The sequence below is a fragment of the Anolis sagrei genome, chromosome X (genome assembly GCF_037176765.1).
Source record: "Anolis sagrei isolate rAnoSag1 chromosome X, rAnoSag1.mat, whole genome shotgun sequence".
Lineage (NCBI taxonomy): Eukaryota > Metazoa > Chordata > Lepidosauria > Squamata > Dactyloidae > Anolis > Anolis sagrei.
In genome coordinates, this window is record NC_090034.1 from 4,165,124 (window position 1) to 4,190,173 (window position 25,050).

Here is a 25,050-nt window from a genome sequence, read left to right on the forward strand (position 1 = left end):
GGGGTCGTGAGGGGGTGTCGGAGGGGTCGCCATCAGAAAACATTTTCTGTTGGTCATTGGGATTCTGTGTGGGAAGTTTGACCCAATTCTAATGTTGGTTGAGTTCAGAATGCTCTTTGATTGTAGGCGAACTATAAACCCCAACAACTACAACTCCCAAATGTCAAGGTCTATTTTCTCCAGACTCCACCAGTGTTCACATTTGGGCATATTGAGTATTTGTGCCAAGTTTGGTCCAGATCCATCATTGCATGAATCCACAACACTCCTCTGGAAATAGGTGAACTACAACTCCCAAAATCAAGGTCAATGCCCACCAAACCCTTCCAGTGTTTTCCGTTGGTCATGGGAGTTCTGTGTGCCAAGTTCGGTTTAAATCCATTGCTGGTTTGATTATAGGTGAACTATAAATTCAACTCCCAATTCAACTACAACTCCCAAATTACAAAATCACCCCCCCCCAACCCCACTAGCATTCACATTTGGGCATATTGGGTATTTGTGCTCCATTTAGTCCAGTGAATAGGTGAACTACAACTCCCAAAATCAAGGTCAATGCCCACCAAACCCTTCCACCAAACCCTGCATATCGGATATTTACATTACGATTATAACAGTATTAAAATGACAGGTATCAAGTAGCAACAAAAACAATATTATGGTTGGGGGTCACCACAACATATGGAACTGCATTAAGGGGTCACAGCAGTAGCAAGGTTGAGAACCCACTGCTCTATTCCAAACTCAAGAACGGAAAACGGTGTGTTGGTGGACAGGAAAAGAGATTGAAAGATGGGCTCAAAGCCAACCTTAAAAATTCTGGCATAGACACCAAGAGAGAACAGGGAAGCCCTGGCCCTTGAGCGCTCCAGCTGGAGGTCAGCTGTGACCAGCAGTGCTGCAGAATTTGAAGAGGCACGAACAGAGGGTGAAAGAGAGAAACATGCCAAGAGGAAGGTGCGTCAAGCCAATCCTTCCACCTGGAAACCGATGCCCTCACTGCAGGAGAACATGCTTCTCTCTCTATCTGGGCGAACTGCTGGAGGTCTTTCTTTGAAGCAATAACTCAATACTTTCAGCAACTGATGCCAGTCAAGATACGAACATCAACAAAATGTTTATTTCCAAAGTCCTTGGCAGACTTGGCACAGCTTGATAAAGTTACAACACAAACAGACAATTTGAGAAACCAAAATATTCATACATGTATGTGTGACGATATGTAACTTTTATTCTCATGTTTATGTGTTGTTTAGACAGTGGTTGATAAATGGTAAGTATGAAGGAATATATTTTGTTGGAGATGGTGGCTTGGCGTTAGCTAGGTTGCCATAGCAACAAGGGCGGAGCCAACTGCCTCTTCACGGGGCAGCTGTTTTGAAAGTCAGTCAGTAAGCCAGTGAGCTACTGGGAAGACTGAGTCTCTGGGTGGAGATTCAGGGAATTAATTGGTGACCAATGGGGTTACAGAAAAGGACCTGGTAGTGATAAAAGTACAGGGGGTTATTGATTCTGAGTTAAGAATCAAAGCAACTGATGCCAGTCAAGATACGAACATCAACAAAATGTTTATTTCCAAAGTCCTTGGCAGACGTGGCACAGCTTGATAAAGTTACAACACAAACAGTCAATTTGAGAAACCATAGAGATGGCCTTTCTTTCCCTTTTTCTTACTGAGGTAACCTTTCTCCAAATGATAGAAAAAATCCTGAGTTATTTCACCCTAACCCTGAGCTGCTCTGGTTGGAAAGAACAGGTCTTTCCCTATCTAAGCACAAGGTCAGTTTTGGAGATGAAGTAATGCTCAATAGTACTCAATAACCTTTTCTCTCTATTTCTCAATAACTGAATTACTATCTCAATATCTTAATATCTCTCTTTCTATAACTGAATAGCTTTCTTCAATAACTATAGTGTAGCCCCCGGTGGCGCAGTGGTTGAACCACTGTGCTGGCAGGACTGAAGACCGACAAGTCGCAGGTGCGAATCCGGGGAGAGATGGATGAGCTCCCTCTATCAGCTCCAGCTCCTCATGCGGGGACATGAGAGAAGCCTCCCACAAGGATGATAAAACATCAAATCATCCAGGCGTCCCCTGGGCAACGTCCTTGCAGACAGCCAATTCTCTCACACCAGAAGTGACTTGTAGATTCTCAACTCTCTCCTGATACGACAAAAAAATAACTATAGTATCTCAATAAGCTTCTCTTTATCTCAGTTGCCTTTCTTAACCACTCAATAGTACTCACAATGGGTTTTTCAGAGCTCCCTGCCTGACCAACAGCACATCTGAGGCTCTTTTCTCTACTGAAGGAGGTAGGGGAGATTCCAAAATGGAGATCTCAACCCCAAGAAAAAGGGCGGATTCCAAACCCAAAGAGATACTTTCTAAACCAATAATTGCAGAGGGCCTGCAGCCTGGCTTTCCAGACTCTGATACTGTTTAACTTCCAGGGTGTTGCTGGGTCTATAGCAACCCTGGGGAAATGCAAAGGAATGCTATCCCATGCAGCTAAAAGGAAACGTAAACCATGCTCCTGGAAGACAGAACAGGGACTCTGTTGAAGGCCTTACTGGAATCAAGAGATGCCACATCCGCAACATTCCCTGCATCTACCAAGCTTGTAACTCTATCGAAAAAAGAGATGAGAATGTGTCCAGAGGAGGGCGACTAAAATGATCAAGGATCTGGAGAACAAGCCCTATGAGGAGCGGCTTAAGGAGCTGGGCATGTTTAGCCTGAAGAAGAGAAGGCTGAGAGGGGATATGATGAGAGCCATGTATAAATATGTGAGAGGAAGCAACAGGGAGGAGGAGGGAGCAAGCTTGTTTTCTGCCACCCTGGAGATTAGGACGCAAGGGAACAATGGCTTCAAACTACAAGAGAGGAGATTCCATCTGAACACGAGGAAGAACTTCCTGACTGTGAGAGCTGTTCAGCAGTGGATCTAGAATCTGGAATGTGTCCAAAGGAGGGCGACTAAAATGATCAAGGGTCTGGGGAACAAGTCCTGTGAGGAGCAGCTTAAAGAGCTGGGCATCTTTAGCCTGCGGAAGAGAAGGATGAAAGGAGACATGCTGAGGGCCATGGATCAAGTTGTGAGAGGAAGCCACAGGGAGGAGGGAGCAAGCTTGTTTTCTGCTTCCCTGGAGACTAGGATGCAATGGAACAATGGCTTCAAACTACAAGAGAGGAGATTCCATCTGAACATAAGGAAGAACTTCCTGACTGTGAGAACCGTTCAGCAGTGGAACTCTCTGCCCTGGAGTGTGGTGGAGGCTCCTTCTTTGGAAGCTTTTAAGCAGAGGCTGGATGGCCATCTGCCAGGGGTGATTTGAATGCAATATTCCTGCTTCTTGGCAGAATGGGGTTGGACTGGATGGCCCACGAGGTCTCTTCCAACTCTTTGATTCTTTGATTCTATGAGATGAGCCTGGCATGGCTTGTTTTTGCAGAATCCGTGCCAACTTTTAGTAATCCCACCATTCCTTTCAAAGTCATTGCAGACTGCCTCCTTCATGATCTGCTCCAGAGTCTTTCCTGGTCTTGAAGTCAGGCAGACTGGACATTGGTCGTGAAGACTGGGACAGCATTGTCCCTCGTCCAGTCTGCTGGGACTTCTCCTTTTCCCCATGCCTGGGGATGCTTCCTGAACCGGCCTGGCTTGGCCTGGCCTTGCCGTGGCGTGCTCTGTCTCCCCCCACGCAGCCCTTCAATGTGACTGCAAGGATGTTTTGGTTACATTTCTCCCCCCGGGCCCTGGCTGTGATTGCAAGCATCGACTCTATTGACCGGTCTAGCGGAGAGATACACGACAACAAACATGCCCAAATTGGCCCGCTACGACACACGTCACTGAGCCCTGGGTCTTCCGAAAGGTGCCTGATGCCCGCCTTTTCTCCTCCACAGCCTGCTCCGCAATCAGGTTCTATCACACTGATCATGCAGTTTCCAAGAACTGAAGAAAGTTCTTTCGCAGTGTATATGAATATTTCTGAAACTTTGATTGTAGGTGAACTATAAATCCCAGCAACTACAACTCCCAAATCTCAAAGTCTATTTTCCCCAAACCCCACCAGTGTTCACACTTAGGCATATACTAAATGTTGGTGCCAAGTTTGGTCCAAATACATCATTGTTTGTGTCCACAGTGCTCTCTGGATGTAGGTGAACTAGAACTCCAAAACTCAAGGTCAATGCCCACCAAACCCTTCCAGTACTTTCTCTTGGTCATGGGAGTTCCGTGTGCCAAGTTTGGTTCAATTCCATCGTTGGTGGAGTTGAGAATGCTTTTTGATTGTAGGTGAACTATAAATCCCAGCAACTACAACTCCCAAATGTCAAGGTCTATTTTCCCCAAACCCCACCAGTGTTCACATTTGGGCATATGGAGTATTGGTGCCAAGTTTGGTCCAAATCCATCATTGTTTGACTCCACAGTGCTCTCTGGATGTAGGTGAACTACAACTCCCAAACTGAAGGTCAATGCTCACCAAACCTTTCCAATATTTTCTGTTCGTCATGGGAGTTCTGTGTGCCAATACAATGCTAAAACGCAAGAACAATGCTCACCAACCCTTCCAATATTTTCTGTTGGTCATGGGAGTTCTGTGTGCCAAGTTCGGTTCAATTCCATTGTTAGTAGATTTCAGAATGCTCTTTGATTGTAGGTGAACTATAAATCCAGCAACTACAACTCCCAAATGTCAAGGTCTATTTCCCTTAAATTCCATCTGTGTTCATATTTGGGCATATGGAATATTCGTGCCAAGTTTGGTCCAGATCCATCATTGTTTGAGTCCACAGTGCTCTCTGGATGTAGGTGAACTAGAACTCCAAAACTCAAGGTCAATTCTGATCAAACCCTTCCAGTACTTTTTCTTGGTCATGGGAGTTCTGTGTGCCAAGTTAGGTTCAATTCCATCGTTGGTGGAGTTCAGAATGCTCTTTGGTTGTAGGTAAATGCCAGCAACCACAACTCCCAAATGACAAAACCAATCCTTCCATAACCCCACCAGTATTCAAATTTGGGCGTATCAGGTATTTGTGCCAAATGTGGTCCAGTGAGTGAAAATCCTGCCTATCATTTACATTATGATTCATAACAAAATTACTGTTTTGAAGTAGCAATGAAAATAATGTTATGACTGGGGATTGCCACAACATGAGGAACTGGGTGTCACGCCATTAGGAAGGTTGAGAAACACTTTATTTATTTATTTATTTATCGTGTCAGTATCAACCAGACATTTGTATTAATTTTTAACAAAACAAACAAACAAACAGACAAAACACAAAGTTTGCAAGCTTGGTAGTTGATTAGATGTCCTTTGACCAGTATCTGGCCCCTTGGAGTGCCTCTGGTGTTGCTGCAAGGAGGTCCTCCCTGGTGCACGTGGCAGGGCTCAGGGTGCATTGCAGCAGGTGGTCAGTTTGCTCTTCTCCACACTCGCATGTTGTGGATTCCACTTTGTGGCCCCATTTCTTGAGGTTAGCTCTGCATCTCGTGGTGCCAGAGCGCAGTCTGTTCAGCGCCTTCCAAGTCATAGAATCATAGAATCAAAGAGTTGGAAGAGACCTCATGGGCCATCCAGTCCAACCCCATTCTGCCAAGAAGCAGGAATATTGCATTCAAATCACCCCTGACAGATGGCCATCCAGCCTCTGCTTAAAAGTCTCCAAAGAAGGAGCCTCCACCACACTCCGGGGCAGAGAGTTCCACTGCTGAACGGCTCTCACAGTCAGGAAGTTCTTCCTCATGTTCAGATGGAATCTCCTCTCTTGTAGTTTGAAGCCATTGTTCCATTGCGTCCTAATCTCCAGGGAAGCAGAAAGGAAGCTTGCTCCCTCCTCCTCCCTGTGGCTTCCTCTCACATATTTATACATGGCTATCACATCTCCTCTCAGCCTTCTCTTCTTCAGGCTAAACATGCCCAGTTCCCTAAGCCGCTCCTCATAGGGCTTGTTCTCCAGACCCTTGATCATTTTAGTTGCCCTCCTCTGGACACATTCCAGCTTAGAGTCAATATCTCTCTTGAATTGTGGTGCCCAGAATTGGACACAATATTCCAGGTGCGGTCTAACCAAAGCAGAATAGAGCATGGGAGCATGACTTCCTTAGATCTAGACACTCTGCTCCTCTTGATGCAGGCCAAAATCCCATTGGCTTTTTTTGCCGCCACATCACATTGTTGGCTCATGTTTAACTTCCTCCCCATGAGGACTCCAAGATCTTTTTCACACGTACTGCTCTCGAGCCAGGCATTGTCCCCCATTCTGTATCTTTGCATTTCATTTTTTCTGCCAAAGTGGAGTATCTTGCATTTGTCACTGTTGAACTTCATTTTGTTAGTTTTGGCCATTCATATCTCTAATCTGTCAAGATCGCCCAGTCTTCTGTGTGCCCAGGGGGGAGTCTCTCATTTGGTATCAGCCATTAATTGAGGTTCTGGGTTTGAGCCTGCCACTTTTGGACTCTCGCTTGCTGAAGTGTTCCTGCAAGTATCTCTGTAGATCTTAGGAAACTATTTCTTCATTTCAGTCATTGGTGTGCTGGCTGATATCCGAACAGGGGATGGGCCGGAGATGTCACTGCCTTGGTCCTTTCACTATTGGCTACCACTTCCCGGCGGATGTCAGATGGTGCAATAGCGGCTAAGCAGTGCAATTTCTCCAGTGGTGTACACACCCCGTGATAATGCAGCATGTCTCATTAAGAGCCACATCCACTGTTTTAGTGTGGTGAGATGTGTTCCACACTGGGCATGCATACTCAGCAGCAGAGTAGCATAGCGCAAGGGCAGATGTCTTCACTGTGTCTGGTTATGATCCCCAGGTTGTGCCAGTATTCAAAACAATTCAGATCAAATCCATAAAAGATTAACATGTGGAGGAAATTCCAGAGCGTTTGTTTGTTTTCCTTTCCCTTTCCCTTTCCAAGAAGTTCTTTGCAGGTCTCTCCACTCCCCCATTTTCTGGATAGATAACCTGTGTGCCTTTTCTGTCCTTACAGAAACTCTCCTTGGATTCGATCTGGCTGAAATCTCCCAGACTCTGAAGATCCCTTGTATTTTGCAGTACTATTTGGAGGAAGGGAGAGCTGAGCTGCTAAACGAATCCCGAGGAGACCTTCCCTCCCCGCTCTGCTCCGTGACCCAGGGATGAGTGCGGGCCGAGTCAACCCGTACAGCATAGTATCCTCCGAGGAAGACGGGTTGACTTTGACCACCATGCCTGGGGTGAATGGCTTTGGCAACGGGAAGATCCACACGCGGAGGAAATGCCGGAACCGCTTCGTTAAGAAGAACGGCCAGTGCAATGTGGAGTTCACCAACATGGACGACAAACCCCAGCGGTACATCGCGGACATGTTCACCACTTGCGTGGACATCCGCTGGAGATACATGCTGTTGCTCTTCTCGCTTGCCTTCCTGGTGTCTTGGTTGTTGTTTGGCCTCATATTCTGGCTCATCGCTGTGGTCCACGGCGACATCGAGAAGCCGACCAAGGACGAAACGTTCACGCCTTGCCTCCTTCAAGTGAACGGCTTCGTGGCTGCTTTCTTGTTCTCCATCGAGACGCAGACGACCATCGGCTACGGCTTCCGATGCGTGACAGAGGAATGCCCGCTCGCCGTCTTCATGGTGGTCCTCCAGTCCATCGTGGGGTGCATCATCGACTCTTTCATGATTGGGGCCATCATGGCCAAAATGGCTAGGCCCAAGAAGCGGGCCGAAACCTTGCTTTTCAGCCACCACGCCGTCATCGCCATGCGGGACGGGAAGCTCTGCCTGATGTGGCGGGTGGGCAACCTCCGCAAGAGCCACATCGTGGAAGCCCACGTCCGGGCGCAGCTCATCAAGTCCCGCATCACCGAAGAGGGGGAGTACATCCCGCTCGACCAAATCGACATCGACGTCGGGTTCGACAAAGGCTTGGACCGCATTTTCCTGGTGTCTCCGCTCACCATCCTCCACGAGATTGGCGAAGAGAGCCCGCTCTTTGGGATCAGCCGGCAGGATCTGGAGACGGACGATTTCGAGATCGTGGTCATCCTGGAAGGCATGGTGGAAGCCACCGCCATGACCACGCAAGCGCGGAGCTCGTACTTGTCCAGCGAGATCCTCTGGGGCCACCGCTTCGAGCCCGTCTTGTTTGAGGAGAAAAACCAATACAAAGTGGACTATTCCCACTTCCACAAGACCTACGAGGTCCCGTCGACTCCCTGTTGCAGTGCCAAGGACTTGTTGGAAAACAAGTTCCTCCTCCCGGGCACCAATTCTTTCTGTTACGAGAACGAGCTCGCCTTCATAAGCCGCGACGAGGAGGACGAGGAGGAGGAAGAAGAGGAAGACGACGATAGCAGAGCTTTGGACGATCCGGGTTCGGACAACCAGCCTGAATTCGATCGGCTTCAGGCCACCGTTGCTCTGGACCAGCGGTCCTACAGAAGAGAGTCTGAAATATGACCCTGGACCCTCTAACTGTTGCCGAGGGCATCTTTTCCCTCTGGTTTCTTCCCTGCACTAAAACAAAACATAAAAAAAACCCAATCCAAATTATGCAGAACAATGCAAGTGCCATAGGAATGCCTGAGAATTCGTGTGGTTTGTAGGGTGTGTATTGGTTATCTTTTGTTAAAGAAATGTCATCGCAATAAGTATTGAATGGCGTGGGTTCAGAGAGGACCCATTTGCCAGCCTCGACGGGCACATCTACACTGTAGAATTAATGCAGTTTGACCCCACTTTCACTGCTGTGGCTCAGGAGTATGGAATCATGGGTGTTTTTACTAGGTTCTTGTGGGTTTTTTCGGGCTATATGGCCATGTTCTAGAGGCATTTCTCCTGACGTTTCGCCTGCATCTATGGCAAGCACCTCTGAGGATGCTTGCCATAGATGCAGGCGAAACGTCAGGAGAAATGCCTCTAGAACAGTGTTTCTCAACCTGGGGGTCGGGACCCCTGAGGGGGTCGCGAGGGGGTGTCAGGGGGGTCGCCAAAGACCATAAAAAACAGTATTTTCCGATAGTAATGGGGATTCCATGTGGGAAGTTTGAGCCAATTCTATCATTGGTGGAGTTCAGAATGTTCTTTGATTGTAATGAACTATAAATCCCAGCAACTACAACTCCCAAATGTCAAGATCTATTTTCCCCAGACTCCACCAGTGTTCACATTTGGGCATATTGAGTATTCGTGCCAAGTTTGGTCCAGATCCACCATTGCATGAGTCCACAGTACTCCCTGGATATAGGTGAACTACAACTCCCAAACTCAAGGTCCATGCCCATCAAACCCTTCCAGTGTTTTCCATTGGTCATGGGAGCCAAGTTTGGTTCAAATCCATCGCTGGTGGAGTTCAGAATGCTCTTTGGTTATAAGTGAACTATAAATCCCAGCAACTACAACTCCCAAATTACAAAATCAATCCTCCCCCAACCCCAGTAGCATTCACATTTGGGTGTATTGGGTATTTGTGCCCAGTTTGGTCCAGTGAATGAAAACACATCTTGCATATCGGATATTTACATTATGATTTATAACAGTAGCAAAATGACTGTTATGAAGTAGCAACAAAAACAATATTATGGTTGGGGGTCACCACCACATGCGGGACTGGATTAAGGGGTCATGGCATTAGGAAGGTTGAGAACCACTGCTCTAGAACATGGCCATATAGCCCGGATAACCCACAAGAACCTAGTGATTCCAGCCATGAAAGCCTTCGACAATACATGGGTGTTTTTAGTTTCGCACTCTTCGATCCCATGAGCCATGGGAATGCAAGGGGTGCCAAACTGGATTCATTCCCCAATGCAGATGTTCCCATAATGTGGTGAACATCCAAATAGCAATGTTTATAGTAGGTACAGACAAACCTGGGCCCTCCAGGTGTTTGGACTTCAACTCCCATAATTCCTAACAGTCTCAGGCCCCTTCCTTTCCCCCTTTCAGACATATGAATAGCATAAACATAGGCCAACTTGGGCCCTCCCTGTGGGTTATGGGTCCAGCACATTTAAGTGGCTGAGAGGGAAAAGGAAGGGGTCTGAGGCTGTTAGGAATTGTGGGAGTTGGAGTCCAAAACACCTGGAGGGAGGGCCCAAGTTTGCCCATGCCTGGTTTATAGGATGAAGGCAGGTTCCAAAAAGCGGCACTATGAGCGAGACGCAAACAAAACCCTGCCTTGAATTTGACACTCCGAGTAGGAATCGACTTGTATGTCGAGCGAGAAAGAAAATTCCTTCTCTCCTTTCTTTATTCACAACTCTGATGAGGAACACTGATGAGAAAGAGAAGACACAGGGCACTGCAAAGGCTCAAAGGGAATACTGTATTTGGAAAGCAAAACCATGTGTGTATGCGTGATTTTTTTTTTTTAAAGAAAGAAAGAACTGAACAAATTATAATATATATTAAAATATATATAAATAGACTTATACTGCCAAGACAGGTGATTCTGTTGCACTAGGTCAACACTTGAAGTCCTACAGTACTTTTTTATGTTTTCCAATGGAGGGAAAAGGAAAGGGTGTGTGTTTTTTTAAAAATTATTTATAGATAGGCTTGAGCATGAAATTTATTTCTACCGTTTCTTTTGTGTCTTCCGTTTATTCTGAAGCACGACACGGGAGGCCCCCCCCCCTACACGAAAATCTGCTCAACACGGAAACCTGTTTTCGTGTGTATCCGATTTTCCTACTTGCCTTGGAAAGACAGTGCATGTGTGGCAGGGCATGCAGGTAAGCATGCAGAACTTGGCTGCAGGCACGCTCCAGGCCTGCCTGCATGCCCTGCCACACATGCACTCTCTGAGAGTATGGTGAGGCATGTGCGGCAGGGCATGAAGGCAGGCCTGGACATCGTACATGCCTACCAGTGCCTGCAGCTGAGTACTTCTTCCTCTAGTGTAAGAGGCACCCGGTTGCAGGTGCCCTTTGGACCTGCCTGCACACCCCGCCACACACACTCTCTCGGAAAATGTGGTGGGGTGTGTGAGGCAGGGCATGCAGGCAGGCATGGAAAGTGCACACACCTGCCAGTGCCTGCAGCCAAGTGCCTCTTTCTCTAGAGTAAGAGGCACTCAGCTGCAGGTGTGCTCTGGGCCTGCTTGCACACCCTGGCAAACACACCATTTCAAAAATTGTGGTGGGGTGTGTGTGGCAGGGCATGCAGGCAGGCCCGGAAAGTGCACACACCTGCCAGTGCCTGCACACCCTGCCACACACACTCACACTCAGGAAATGTGGTGGGTATGTGAGGCAGGGCATGCAGGCAGGCCTGGAAAGTGTGCATGCCTTCCAATGCCTGCAGCTGAGTAATTCTTCCTCTAGTGTAAGAGGCACCTTAGCTGCAGGTGCCCTTCGGGCCTGCCTGCACACCCCGCCACACACTCTCTCTCGGAAAATGTGGTGGGGTGTGTGAGGCAGGGCATAAAGGCAGGCCTGGAAAGTGCATATGCCTGCCAGTGCCTGCAGATGAGTAATTCTTCCTCTAGTGTAAGAGGCTCCTTAGCTGCAGGTGCCCTTCGGGCCTACCAGCACACCCCGCCACACACACTCTCTCAGAAAATGTGGTGGAGTGTGTGAAGCAGGGCATGCAGGCACGCCTGGAAAGTGCATATTCCTGCCAGTCAGGGGCGGCTCGTCCATTACGCAAAGTAAGCGGTTGCGGTATACTTTTTTTTGCCAGGGGTGCAGAGGCGCCTCTGTAAATGCCCCCACCGCCACTTGAGGAGCGCCCCCTCGGCTCACAACAGCCCTAGCAGTCCGGGGGACGCCACGGCTTCCTTGCCTCACTGCCGGGCGATCCTCTTCCCAAAGGGGCCGGGCCCTTGAGCCTCACCTAGCCCCTCTCGTTCCTGCTCCATATCAATGATTGGTTGGGGGGGGGGGGCACCAAAATGCCTGTTTGCTTACCGTTGAAAATTACCTAGTGCCGCCTCTGCTGCCAGTGCTTGCAGCCGAGTGTCTCTTTCTCTAGAGTAAGGGGCTCTCAGCTGCAGGTGTGCTCTGGGCCTGCTTACACACCCTGCCAAACACACAATCTCAGAAACTGTAGTAGGGTGTGTGTAGCAAGGCATGCAGGCAGGCCTGGAAAGTACACACACCTGCCAGTGCCTGCAGCTGAGTAATTCTTCCTCTAGTGTAAGAGGCACCTTAGCTGCAGGTGTGTTCTGGACCTGCCTGCACACCCTGCCACACACACTCACACTCGGGAAATGTGGTGGTGTGTGTGTGGCAGGGCATGCAGGCAGGCCCAGAAAGTGCACACACCTGCCAGTGCCTGCAGCCGAGTGCCTCTTTCTCTAGAGTAAGAGGCACTCAGCTGCAGGTACGCTCCAGGCCTGAATGCACACCCCACCACGCACACACACACTCGGAAACTGTGGTGTGGTATGTGTGTGGCAGGACATGCAGGTAGGCCCAGAAAGTGCACACACGTGCCAGTGCCTCCAGCCTCTTTCTCTAGAGTAAGAGGCACTCAGCTGCAGATGTGCTCTGGATCTGCCTGTACATCCTGCCAAACACACAGTCTCAAAAATTGTAGTGGGGTGTGTGGCAGGACGTGCAGGCAGGCCCAGAAAGTGCACACACCTGCCAGTGCCTGCACACCCTGCCACATACACTCACACTTGGGAAATGTGGTGGGGTGTGTGAGGCAGGGCATGCAGGCAAGCCTGGAAAGTGCATATGACTGCCAGTGCCTGCAGCCAAGTGCTTCTTTCTCTAGAGTAAGAGGCACTCAGCTGCAGGTGTGCTCCAGGCCTGCCTGCACACCCTGCCACACACACTCACACTCGGAAAATGTGGTGGGGTGTGTGAGGCAAGGCATGCAGGCAGGCCCGGAAAGTGCACACACCTGCCAGTGCCTGCAGCTGAGTGCCTCTTTCTCTAGAGTAAGAGGCACTCAGCTGCAGGTGTGTTCTGGGTCTTCCTGCACACCTTGCCACACACACACACACTCGGAGAACGTGGTGGGGCATATGAGGCAGGGCATGCAGGCAAGCCCAGAGAATGCTTGCAGCTGAGTGCCTCTTATTCTAGAGAAAGAGGCACTCAGCTGCAGGCACTGGCAGGCTCTCATTCATTCCTTTCATTCAGTTCATACATACCCACTCATATTAAATCCACATCACATTATATTTCTTCACATGTCTAGACTGTAGAATTAATGCAGATTGACACCACTTACGCTGCCATGGTTCATTCTTAGGGAAGCCTGAGAGTCAGAGTGTTTCGAGGGTTTTCACGAGGAGAGATGGGTAAGCAATAAAATTATTATTATTATTATTATTATTATTATTATTATTATTATTATTTTCACCTTCTTGTCCAAAGCGTGTTGGAGCCTCACCCAACGACAGCTCCTATATTCCATAGCATGAAGCCATGTCAGTTGAAATGGTGCCAAACTGCATTCATTTGAGTATACAGTGTTCCCTCAATTATCGCGGGTGTTACGTTCCAGGACCACCCGTGATAAGTGAAAATTCGCAGAGTAGGAAAGCTATATTTATTTTAATATTTATACATTGTTTTAGTAGTTACACACTTTTAAAAGTCTTTATAAACTTAAAATAAACCCTGTTTCTGTTTTACTGAGTACTCCTCCGAGTACTACTCCTCCGAGTACTCCTCCTCCGAGTACTCCTCCTCCGAGTACTACTCCTCCGAGTACTACTCCTCCGAGTACTACACCTCCGAGTACTACTCCTCCGAGTACTACTCCTCCTCCTCCCCAGCTCCTCCCACCTGCCTCCCTGTTGGTGTGGTGGCTTCGAAGGAAAGTGTCATGTATCATGTTCTGCAGTTGATGGTGGTTGGTGGTGGTAGGACTAGCAGTTGGCGATGGAAGGGTTAATGTAGTTCTAAAGGGTTGAGTAATCTATAAGTAAGTGTTCATGGGTGAAAGCAATTAAGGGTGGAGGTATGCAAGAGATAGGTTGCAGCTGGGTGTTTCTGGATATAAGGAGCTGGCCTTGGGACTGATCTTCAGGAGAAAAGTATTCTGTCAGGATGCCAGGACTCTGCCGTATTCAGGTAGAGATGAACCAAACAAACACCCAATTCGTATCAAACAGTTTAATTAAAGCAGCACTTACTTTCTGGCTGTTTTAATAGTCCAAAACATAAAACATAAAGATTGCACTCAGCCACAGAATATAAAACAAAAACTGACAGCAAACACTGTTGCAGGTTCAAGATAACACCGTAGTCAAAAGTCCAGTCCAGTGGTCAAATTCCGAGAGTTCAATGAGCAAAGTCCAGGGATCAAGAGACTATACTGTAGTCAAAAGCCAGTCCAAAAATCCAAGGTTCCAGGGTTCCAAAGGTTCAGGAGACAGGTCAGGACACCGAAAATCCGCAAAGCTGGGGGGAAACCAGCAGCATCTACCACCAAAATAAGACAAATACTTTTCTCCCAAAGATCAGTCCCAAGGCTAGCTCCTTATATCCAGCTGAAGCCTATCTCTTGCATACCTCCACCCTTAATGGCTTTCACCCATTAACTCTTACTTACAGATTACTCAACCCTTTAGAACTAAGACTTACATTAACCCTTCCATCCCCAACTGCTAAGTCTACCACCACCAACCACCCGCAACTGCGGGACATGATACATGACAGAAGGAAGGAAAGGAAGCAAGCCCTCCTCACCTTTCCCTTCGCTGGGTGAAGAGCGAGAGAGCGAAGGAAAAGAAGGAAAGGCTCTTCAAGCCTGGAGGGAGGGAGGACTGAGAAGTGCCTCGAAGAGCGGCAGCGTCAAAAACCCGCAAAACAGCAAAAATACCGCAATATATTTTTAAAAATCATATTTATTGAAAAACTGCGAAACAGCGAGTCCGCTAAAAGCGAACTACAAAGCACTTATTGCGGGGGTTACGTTCCAGGACCTCCCACAATAAGTGAAAAACCGCGATGTAGGGATGCTATTTTTAATATTTATACATTATTTTAGTAGTTATGGACTAATTTAAGTCTTTATAAACTTAAAATAAAGTGAAGGAATGGAAGGAAGGCTGAAGGGAGGGAGGACTGAGGAGGAAAGTGCCTCGGAGAACAGCGGTGGCAAAAACCCACAAAACAGTGAAAATACCACAATATATTTTTAAATTAATATTTATTGAAAAACCGTGAAACAGCAAGTCCGCAAAAAGCGAACCACGAAGTAGTGAGAGAACACAATATAGTGTTCCCTCACTACTTCGTGGTTTGTTTTTAGTGGACTCGCTGTTTTGCGGTTTTTCAATATATACTCATTTTAAAAATATACCGTGTACAGTGTAAAATGAATATTTATTGAAAAAATGCAAAACAGCAAGTGTGCTAAAAGCGAACCACGAAGTAGCAAGGGAACACTGTACAGAGTTCCCTCGCTACTTCGTGGTTTGTTTTTAGCAGACTCACTATTTTTCAGTAAATATTAATTTAAAAAATATATTGTGTACAGTGTAAAATTAATATTTATTGAAAAACCGTGAAACAGCGTGTCCACTAAAAGTGAACCATGAAGTAGTGAGAGAACACTGTACAGAGTTCCCTCGCTACTTCGTGGTTTGTTTTTAGCGGACTTGCTGTTTCGTGGTTTTTCAATAATTAAAAATATATCGCGTACAGTGTAAAATTAATATTTATTGAAAAACCGTGAAACAGCGTGTCCACTAAAAGCGAACCACGAAGTAGCGAGGGAACTCTGTACTTCGTGGTTTGTTTTTAGCAGACTCGCTGTTTTTCAATAAATATTAATTAAAAATATATCGCGTACAATGTAAAATTAATATTTATTGAAAAACCGCGAAACAGCGAGTTCGCTAAAAGTGAACCACGAAGTAGCGAGGGAACACTGTACAGTGTTCCCTCGCTACTTCGCGGTTCGCTTTTAGCAGACTCGCTGTTTCACAGTTTTTCAATAATTAAATTTTTTTGCGTACAGTGTAAAATTAATATTTATTGAAAAACCACGAAACAGCGTGTCCACTAAAAGCGAACTATGAAGTAGTGAGGGAACACTGTACAGAATTCCCTCACTACTTCATGGTTTGTTTTTAGCGGACTTGCTGTTTTGTGGTTTTTCAATAATTAAAACTATATTGCGTACAGTGTAAAATTAATATTTATTGAAAAACCGCGAAACAGCGAGTCTGCTAAAAGCGAACTACGAAGTAGCGAGGGAACACTGCACAGAGTTTCCTCGCAACTTTATGCTTCGCTTTTAGCGGACTTGCTGTTTTGTAGTTTTTCAATCATTAAAAATATATTGCGTACAGTGTAAAATTAATACTTATTGAAAAACCGCAAAACAGCGAGTCTGCTAAAAGCGAACCACGAAGTAGCGAGGCAACACTGTACTTCATGGTTTTCTTTTTAGTGGACTTGCTGTTTCACTGTTTTTCAATAAATATTAATTAAAATATATTGTGTACAATGCAAAATTAATTTTTATTGAAAAACCGCGAAACAGCGAGTCCGCTAAAAGCAAACCGCAAAGCAGCGAGGGAACACTATATATGAATCTTAATTTCCTAGGCTCCGCTTGGGCTGTGCCTTAGGGGAAGGGAGAGCGAAAGAGGTGTGTGGGACTGTTCGCTTTTTCAGCACTGAAATTCCTTTTCCCCCCCAGTCTCCAAAAAAGCCATACTGTCGATCCGCTCCCGGCTCCCTCTTTCTTCTCTCCTTCCGAGTAACGCTCTGTTCTTCTCTTCCTTCCCTTCGCATGGCCATCCATCTGGATGGAAGCATGTGACCCAAACCGCAGAGCGGATCCTAAGCAATAAGCACATATTGCAAGCCATTTGATCGATCGCCTTCAACTCCGTCCCAGTTATTGCAAAAGTCCCCACGTTAGGAAAAAAAAAAAGAAGAGAAAAGGCCGCATTTGCCTGGAAGCAAAGAATGGCAAGAGTCGAAGGACATCAGATGTTCCTTGACAGCTTGGAAAGAGGAGAGAGGAAGGGAGGAAGGGACTAAAATTAGACTCCGATCTTGTGTGTCCTTCGGTTGCCAACTGATCAGAGAAACTAGCCTTTTGGCAACACCACTCTGCAAGAATCTAGATAGGGTTTGCTCAACATGGGTGGCATCTACACTTTAGCAGATACCCTCACTGATTGACTTCACAGCTTCATAGCTACTCATCGCTATTGAAGCTTGCTAACTGCAACATTCAAACAGACAAGTGTTCTTTCTCCCACACACACACACATACACACACACCCCATTTGCTCCCTCTATGCAGATACCCTCACTGATTGACTTTCGCTATTGAAGTTTGCTAATTGCAACATTCACATTTGCTTCAAAAAGAAACTAGCCTTTTGGCAACACCACTCTGCAAGAATCTAGAGAGGGTTTGTTCAACATTTGCGGCATCTACACTTTAGCAGGTACCCTCACTGATTGACTTTGCAGCTTCATACCTACTCATTGCTATTGAAGCTTCACATTTGCTTCAGACAGAAACTAGCCTTTTGGCAACACCACTCTGCAAGAATCTAGAGAGGGTTTGCTCAACATTTGCTGCATCTACACCTCAGCAGATACCCTCACTGATTGACTTCGCAGCTTCATAGCTACTAGTCACTACTGAAGCTTGCTAATTGCAACATTCACACTTGCTTCAAACAGACAAGGGTTCTTTCTCCCACCCTGGACATTATTCCATGCACACCCAGACACACACACCATTTGCTATCTCTATGCAGATACCCTCACTGATTGATTTTGCAGCTTCATAGTTATTTGTCGCTATTGAAGCTTGCTAATTGCAACATTCACATTTGCTTCTAACAGACAAGGGTTCTTTCTCCCACCCTGGAAATTATTTCACCCCCCCCCCCTACACACACACACATACACACACACACACACACCATTTGCTACCTCTATGCAGATACACTCACTGATTGACTTTGCATCTTCATACCTACTTGTTGCTACTGAAGCTTCCTAATTGCAACATTCACATTTGCTTCAAACAGAAACTAGCCTTTTGGCAACACCACTCTGCAAAAATCTAGAGAGGTTTTTCTCAACATTGGTGGCATCTACGCTTTAGTAGATACCCTCACTGATTGACTTCGCAGCTTCATAGCTACTCGTCACTATCGAAGCTTGCTAATTTCAACAATCACACTTGCTTCAAACAGACAAGGGTTCTTTCTCCCACCCTGGACATTATTCCATGCACACCCAGACACACACACCATTTGCTATCTCTATTCAGATACCCTCAATGATTGACTTTGCAGCTTCATAGCTACTCACCGCTATTGTAGCTTGCTAATTGCATCATTCACATTTGCGTCTAACAGACAAGAGTTCTTTCTCCCACCCTAGACATTATTCCACAAACACACACACCATTTGCTATCTCCATGTAGATGCCTTCACTGATTGACTTTGCAGCTTCATAGTTACTCGTCACTATTGAAGCTTGCTAATTGCAACATTGACATTTGCTTCAAACAGAAACTAGCCTTTTGGCAACACCACTCTGCAAGAATCTAGAGCGGGTTTGCTCAACATGGGCTGCATCTACACTTTAGCAGATACCCTCACTGACTGACTTTGCAGCTTCATACCTACTCGTTGCTATTGAAGCTTGCTAATTGCAACATTCACATTTGCTTCAAACAGAAACTAGCCTTTTGGCAACACCACTCTGCAAGAATGTAGAGAGGGTTTTCTCAACATGGGCTGCATCTTCACTTCAGCAGATACCCTCACTCATTGACTTTGCAGCTTCATAGCGACTCATCGCCATTGAAGATTGCTTATTGCAACATCGACATTTGCTTCAAACAGACAAGGGTTCTTTCTCCTACCCTGGACATCAATACACACACACACCATTTGCTACCTCTATGCAGATACCCTCACTTATTGACTTTGCAGCTTCATAGCTACTCATCGCCATTGAAGCTTGCTAACTGCAACATTCACATTTGCTTCAAACAGATAAGGATTCTTTCTCCCACCCTGCACATTATTCCACCCACTCACTCACACACATACACACCATTTGCTATCTCTATGCAGATACCCTCACTGATTGACTTTGCAGCTTCATAGCTACTCATCGCTATTGGAGCTTGCTAACTGCAGCATACACATTTGCTTCAAGGATTTTTTTCTCCCACCCTGGACATTATTCCGCACATACACACTTAATTTGCTACCTCTATGCAGCTATCCTCCCTAATTGACTTTGCAGCTTCATACCTACTCGTTAGTACTGAAGCTTCCTAATTGCAACATTCACATTTGCTTCAAACAGAAACTAGTCTTTTGGCAACACCACTCTGCTAGAATCTCGAGAGGGTTTTCTCAACATGGGTGGCATCTACACTTCAGCAGATACCCTCACTGATTGACTTCGCAGCTTCATAGCTATCCTTCACTATCGAAGCTTGCTAATTGCAACAATCACACATGCTTCAAACAGATAAGGGTTCTTTCTCCCACCCTGAACATTATTTCACACATACCCACACACCATTTGCTATCTCTATGCAGATACCCTCACTAATTGACTTTGCAGCTTCATAGCTACTCGTCACTATTGAAGCTTGCTAATTGCAACATTCACATTTGCTTCAAACAGACAAGGGTTCTTTCTCCCACCCTGGACACTATTTCACAGGGGGATACACACACACACACACACACACAGCCTCTCTGATTGACTTTGAAGCTGCAAGGCTTTTCAAGTTTGCCAATTGCAACATCCACACTCACTTCCAACAAACAAGGGTTCTTTCTCCCACCCTGGACATTATTCCACAGGGGGATACACAGGCACACTCTGAATGACTTTGCAGCTGCAAAGCTATTCAACGCTAATCAAGCTTGCTAATTGCAACATCTGCACCTGCTTCTAACAGGCAAGCATTCTTTCTCCCGCCATGAACATTATTCCACAGGTATATATCTCCACTCTACTTGCTACCTCTATTCAGATACCCTCACTGATTGACTTTGCAGCTGCAAGGCTACTCAATGCTAATTGCGCTTGCCAATTGCAACATCCATGCTCGCTTCCAACAGACAAGTGTTCTTTCTCCCACCCTGGACATTATTCCACAAGGGGGATACACACACACACACACCCTCTCTGATTGACTTTGCAGCTGCAAGGTTATTCAATGCTAATCAACCATGCCAATTGCAACACTTGCTTCCAACAGACAAGCGTTCTTCCTCCCAGCGTGGACATCATTCCACAGGTATATATCTCCACTCTACTTGTTACCTCTATTCAGATACCCTCACTGATTGACTTTGCAGCTGCAAGGCTACTCAATGCTAATCAAGCATGCTAATTGCAACATTCTCACTCGCTTCCAATAGGCAAGGGTTCTTTCTCCTTACCTGGACATTATTCCATACTCCAGTTGTGAAGGTCCCATTAGCCACAGATGCAGGCGAAACATCAGGAGAGAATGCTGCAGGAATATGGCCAGACAGCCCGAAAAACTCACCGCAGCCCTGTAAAGATAATAGCTTTTATAGGTAGACCTGAAAACTATATCAGGATCATAAGGTTAAGAAAGACGCCATCACGAGAGACTGTCTGGCAATGCAGAGTGTGTCTACATTGTAGAATTAATGCAGTTTGAGACCATTTTGAATGCCCTGGATAATGGGAGTTGCAGTTTTGGTGGGTCACCAATACTCCTTGGCAGAGTATAAAGCAACTGCTCGTCCTTATAAGCCTTTCTATTTGGAACCATTGAAATGTTTCTCATTTGATCCAATGGGTAGTTGGCTCTTGCAAAGACAGAAGTAGATGCAAACCTATTTATTTATGGTCTTATTTATGATATGGGTTGTATGTCTGGGTAAATGTATGCAAGTGAAAGCGAGTCACGATTGCTGCTTTTTCGAGCGGGAGGGCAGGAGAAAAGCGTCCCTCCGGAAACACGATTTCTCGTTGCATCTCGCCGTAAATATTTGTACACAAAGAGAGAAAATCCTTTGCAGTAATGATTGCTTTTTAAACGACATTATATAATTGTACAGTCCGGTCTCCGAGACTAGAAGAATCTCTATATATAATATATATATACATAGGTATTTTTTAAGGACTACCTATAGCTCAACCTGAACTAATTTGTAGGTAAGCCACGCAGACATAGTCCACGTCAGTCCCTTTTCCGACTTAGTCCGGCTCCACGGCCTCCGTTCGAGAGGTGTCAACTCAACACCTAGCTCTGGAGAATGAGGTTATATATACAATGTATAGCTCTAGAAACTGAATGTGCTGTTATATAATGTATAATAATATATTATAATATATTATATATATATTTTGGCCTACCTATGAGTGTTAGAGTGGCTCGTTTTTTTCCGCCCAGATGTATGAATGCCTTTTGTTATTACCAACTTGACAACACAAGGTCTGCCACTTTTTCCTCCTCCAAAATGCCTTTCCTGGGGGGAAAGTGTCTGGAATGTCAGCTGTATGCAACTATAACCAAGTACGACCAGCCCCCCGTATCCACGGATGCTGCATCCACGGATTCAACCACCCACTGCTTGGAAATATCATAGAATCATAGCATCAAAGAGTTGCAAGTACGAATGTAACGAATTTGATCCGACTTACGAGAACTAATTTTGCACAGTCCTAATCTGTGCTCGTGTCATGTGGCCAGGGCTCTGCCTTATTTAGACAGAGATGAATCAAACTCCCAGTTTTATCATAGAATCCTAGAATCAAAGAGTTGTAAGTACGAATGTAACGAATTTGATCCGACTTACGAGAACTAATTTTGCACAGTCCTAATCTGTGCTCGTGTCATGTGGCCAGGGCTCTGCCTTACTTAGACAGAGATGAATCAAACTCCCAGTTTTATCATAGAATCCTAGAATCAAAGAGATGTAAGTACGAATGTAACGAATTTGATCCGACTTACGAGAACTAATTTTGCACAGTCCTAATCTGTGCTCGTGTCATGTGGCCAGGGCTCTGCCTTACTTAGACAGAGATGAATCAAACTCCCAGTTTTATCATAGAATCATAGAATCAAAGAGTTGGGAGAGACCTCCTGAGCCATCCAGTCCAACCCCATTCTGCCAAGAAGCAGGAATGTTGCATTCAAATCACCCCTGACAGATGGCCATCCAGCCTCTGTTTCAAAGCTTCCAAAGAAGGAGCTTCCACCACACTCCGGGGCAGAGAGTTCCACTGCTGAACAGCTCTCACAGTCAGGAAGTTCATCTTAAGAGTTGGAAGAGACCTCCTGGGCCATCATCCAGTCCAACCCCATTCTGCCAAGAAGCAGGAATATTGCATTCAAATCACCCCTGACAGATGGCCATCCAGCCTCTGTTTAAAAGCTTCCAAAGAAGGAGCCTCCACCACACTCCGGGGCAGAGAGTTCCACTGCTGAACGGCTCTCACAGTCAGGAAGTTCTTCCTCAAGTTCAGGTGGAATCTCCTCTCTTGTAGTTTGAAGCCCTTGAAAATTAAAAACAAAGCTTCATCATATCTTTTGTAAAAAGAACGACATTTTACTATTTGCCCAGAGTCCTCGATGAATAAAGACGCTTCCATCAGGAGCCAAGGAAAAGGGGAGGGAAGGAGGAAAGAAGGAAGGAAGGAATGGAGGGAGGGAGGGAAGGGAGGGAGTAAAGGAAAGGAAAAAAAGAAGGAAGGAAGGAAGGAAAAAGGAAGAAAGGAAAGGAAGAAAGAAAGAAGGACAGAAGGACGGAAAAAAGAAAGGAAAGAAGAAATAAAAGGAAGAAGGAGAGAAGAAAAGGAAAGAAGGGAAGAAGGCAGGAAGGAAGGAAGGAAGGAAGGAGGGAAAGAAGGAAGGAAGAAGGAAGGAATAAAAGGAAGGGAAGAAGGAAGGAAGGGAAGAAGGAAGGAAGGAATAAAAGGAAGGGATGGAGGGAGGAAGGAAGGAAGGAAGGAAGGGAAGAAGGAAGGGAGGGAAGGATGAAGGAAGGAAAGCAGGAAGGAAGGACAGAAGGAAGGACAGAAGGAAAGAAGAAGGAAGGGAAGAAGGAAGAAAGGGAGGAAGGAAGGAAGGAAGCATGTAAGGAAAGAAAGAAGGAAGAGAAGAAGGGTGGAAAAATGGAAGGAGGAAAAGAAAGGAGGAAGGGAGGGAGGGAGGGAAGAAGGAAGGAAAGCAGGAAGAAGGAAAGAAGGAAGGACAGAAGGGAAGAAGAAGGAAGGGAAGAAGGAAGAAAGGAAGGGATGAAGGAAGGAAAGAAAGAAGGAAGCACGTAAGGAAGGAAAGAAGGAAGAGAAGAAAGATGGAAAAACAGAAGGAGGAAAAAAAAGGAGGAAGGGAGGGATGGAGGGAAGAAGGAAGGAAAGCAGGAAGGAAGGAAAGAAGAAAGGACAGAAGGGAAGAAGAAGGAAGGGAAGAATGAAGAAAGGAAGGGACGAAGGAAAGAAAGAAAGAAGGAAGGAAGCACGTAAGGAAAGAAAGAAGGAAGAGAAGAAGGATGGAAAAACAGAAGGAGGAAAGGAAGGGAGGGAGGTGGGTGTACTTCCAAGGGTGCATGAACATGAAGAAGTCATAGAGTTTGACCCTACTTTACCTGTAATGGCTCAGTGCTATGGAATGATAGGATTTGTATTTTGGTAAAGCATCCTCACGCTTTGGCAGAGAAGGGTCATAGAATCATAGAATCAAAGAGTTGGAAGAGACCTCCTGGGCCATCCAGTCCAACCCCATTCTGCCAAGAAGCAGGAATATTGCATTCAAATCACCCCTGACAGATGGCCATCCAGCCTCTGCTTAAAAGCTTCCAAGGAAGGAGCCCCCACCACACTCCGGGGCAGAGAGTTCCACTGTTGAACGGCTCTCACAGTCAGGAAGTTCTTCCTCATGTTCAGATGGAATCTCCTCTCTTGTAGTTTGAAGCCATTGTTCCGCGTCCTAGTCTCCAAGAGCCTATCGCAGGGGATCTAAGGGCTCCGCGGAGCACACTTTGAGAACCGCTAGTCTATAGTATTACGCCATGGCAGTCAAAGTGCACCTACGCTGCATTAATTCTCCAGTGTAGACACTTCTCATTCAAAGCCAAGAAAGTAAAGATAGGGAAAGTGTCCTGGAATTCAGTGTTTACAAAATGTCAAGAATGCACAGGCTCTTGAAAGGTGAATGGCACATGCCAGCCCGGCACAGGACTCCGAAAGCCAAGGGAGGGAGGAGTGGCTTTCCCTTGTGTACAAGCAGCCAAGGCAACGGTGGGCTTCCCTTTCCCTCTGGAACGAGGCCAAAAGATATCATATTTATTTGCCTCTCCAAAATGGTATCTGACGGAGCTCCTGAGCGGTCACGCTGAGGTCCACATGCTGTTAATGTCCATCAAGGCTGTTGATGTGTTGATGGCCAAAATGACGCAGAGAAAGAAGAAGGAAGGGAAGAAGGAAGAAAGGAAGGGATGAAGGAAGGAAAGAAAGAAGGAAGGAAGCACGTAAGGAAAGAAAGAAGGAAGAGAAGAAGGATGGAGTCAAATAGGATTCTCCGAGGACCAAGTTCAACAAGCGTAAAGCCTGGGGAAGTTATGTCTTTGCACTACAATTCCCAGATCCACCCAACCACGACAAATCAGAAGATTCACCGTCATGCATGTCGCTATGGGAGGAAAGAAAGGAGGGCATTGCACACGCGAGATACATATACATATACAGCTCTAGGATTATAGAATCATAGCATCCCGGAGTTGGAAGAGACCTCCTGGGCCATCCAGTCCAACCCCATTCTGCCAAGAAGGAGGAAAATTGCATTCAGAGCACCCCCGACAGATGGCCATCCAGCCTCTGCTTAAAAGCCTCCATAGAAAGAGCCCCCACCAGGCTCTGGGGCAGAGAGTTCCACTGCTGAACAGCTCTCACAGTCAGAAAGTTCTTCCTCGTGTTCAGGTAGAATCATAGAATCAAAGAGTTGGAAGAGACCTCCTGGGCCATCCAGTCCAACCCCATTCTGCGAAGAAGCAGGAATATTGCATTCAAATCACCCCTGACAGATGGCCATCCAGCCTCTGTTTCAAAGCTTCCAAAGAAGGAGCCTCCACCACACTCCGG

The 25,050-nt window shown here is 46.2% G+C and overlaps 1 protein-coding gene across 1 annotated transcript in view; it reads left to right on the plus strand.

The window, feature by feature from the left end:
* Positions 1–9,757, plus strand: part of LOC132780017 (ATP-sensitive inward rectifier potassium channel 12) — a 64,991-nt gene extending 55,234 nt beyond the window's left edge. The window contains exon 2 of the mRNA XM_060783542.2: positions 7,014–9,757. Within this exon, the coding sequence (XP_060639525.1) occupies positions 7,162–8,469 (1,308 nt within the window). The 5' untranslated portion in view covers positions 7,014–7,161 and the 3' untranslated portion in view covers positions 8,470–9,757. The remainder of the gene's footprint in view (positions 1–7,013) is intronic.
* Positions 9,758–25,050: the final 15,293 nt, after the last annotated feature.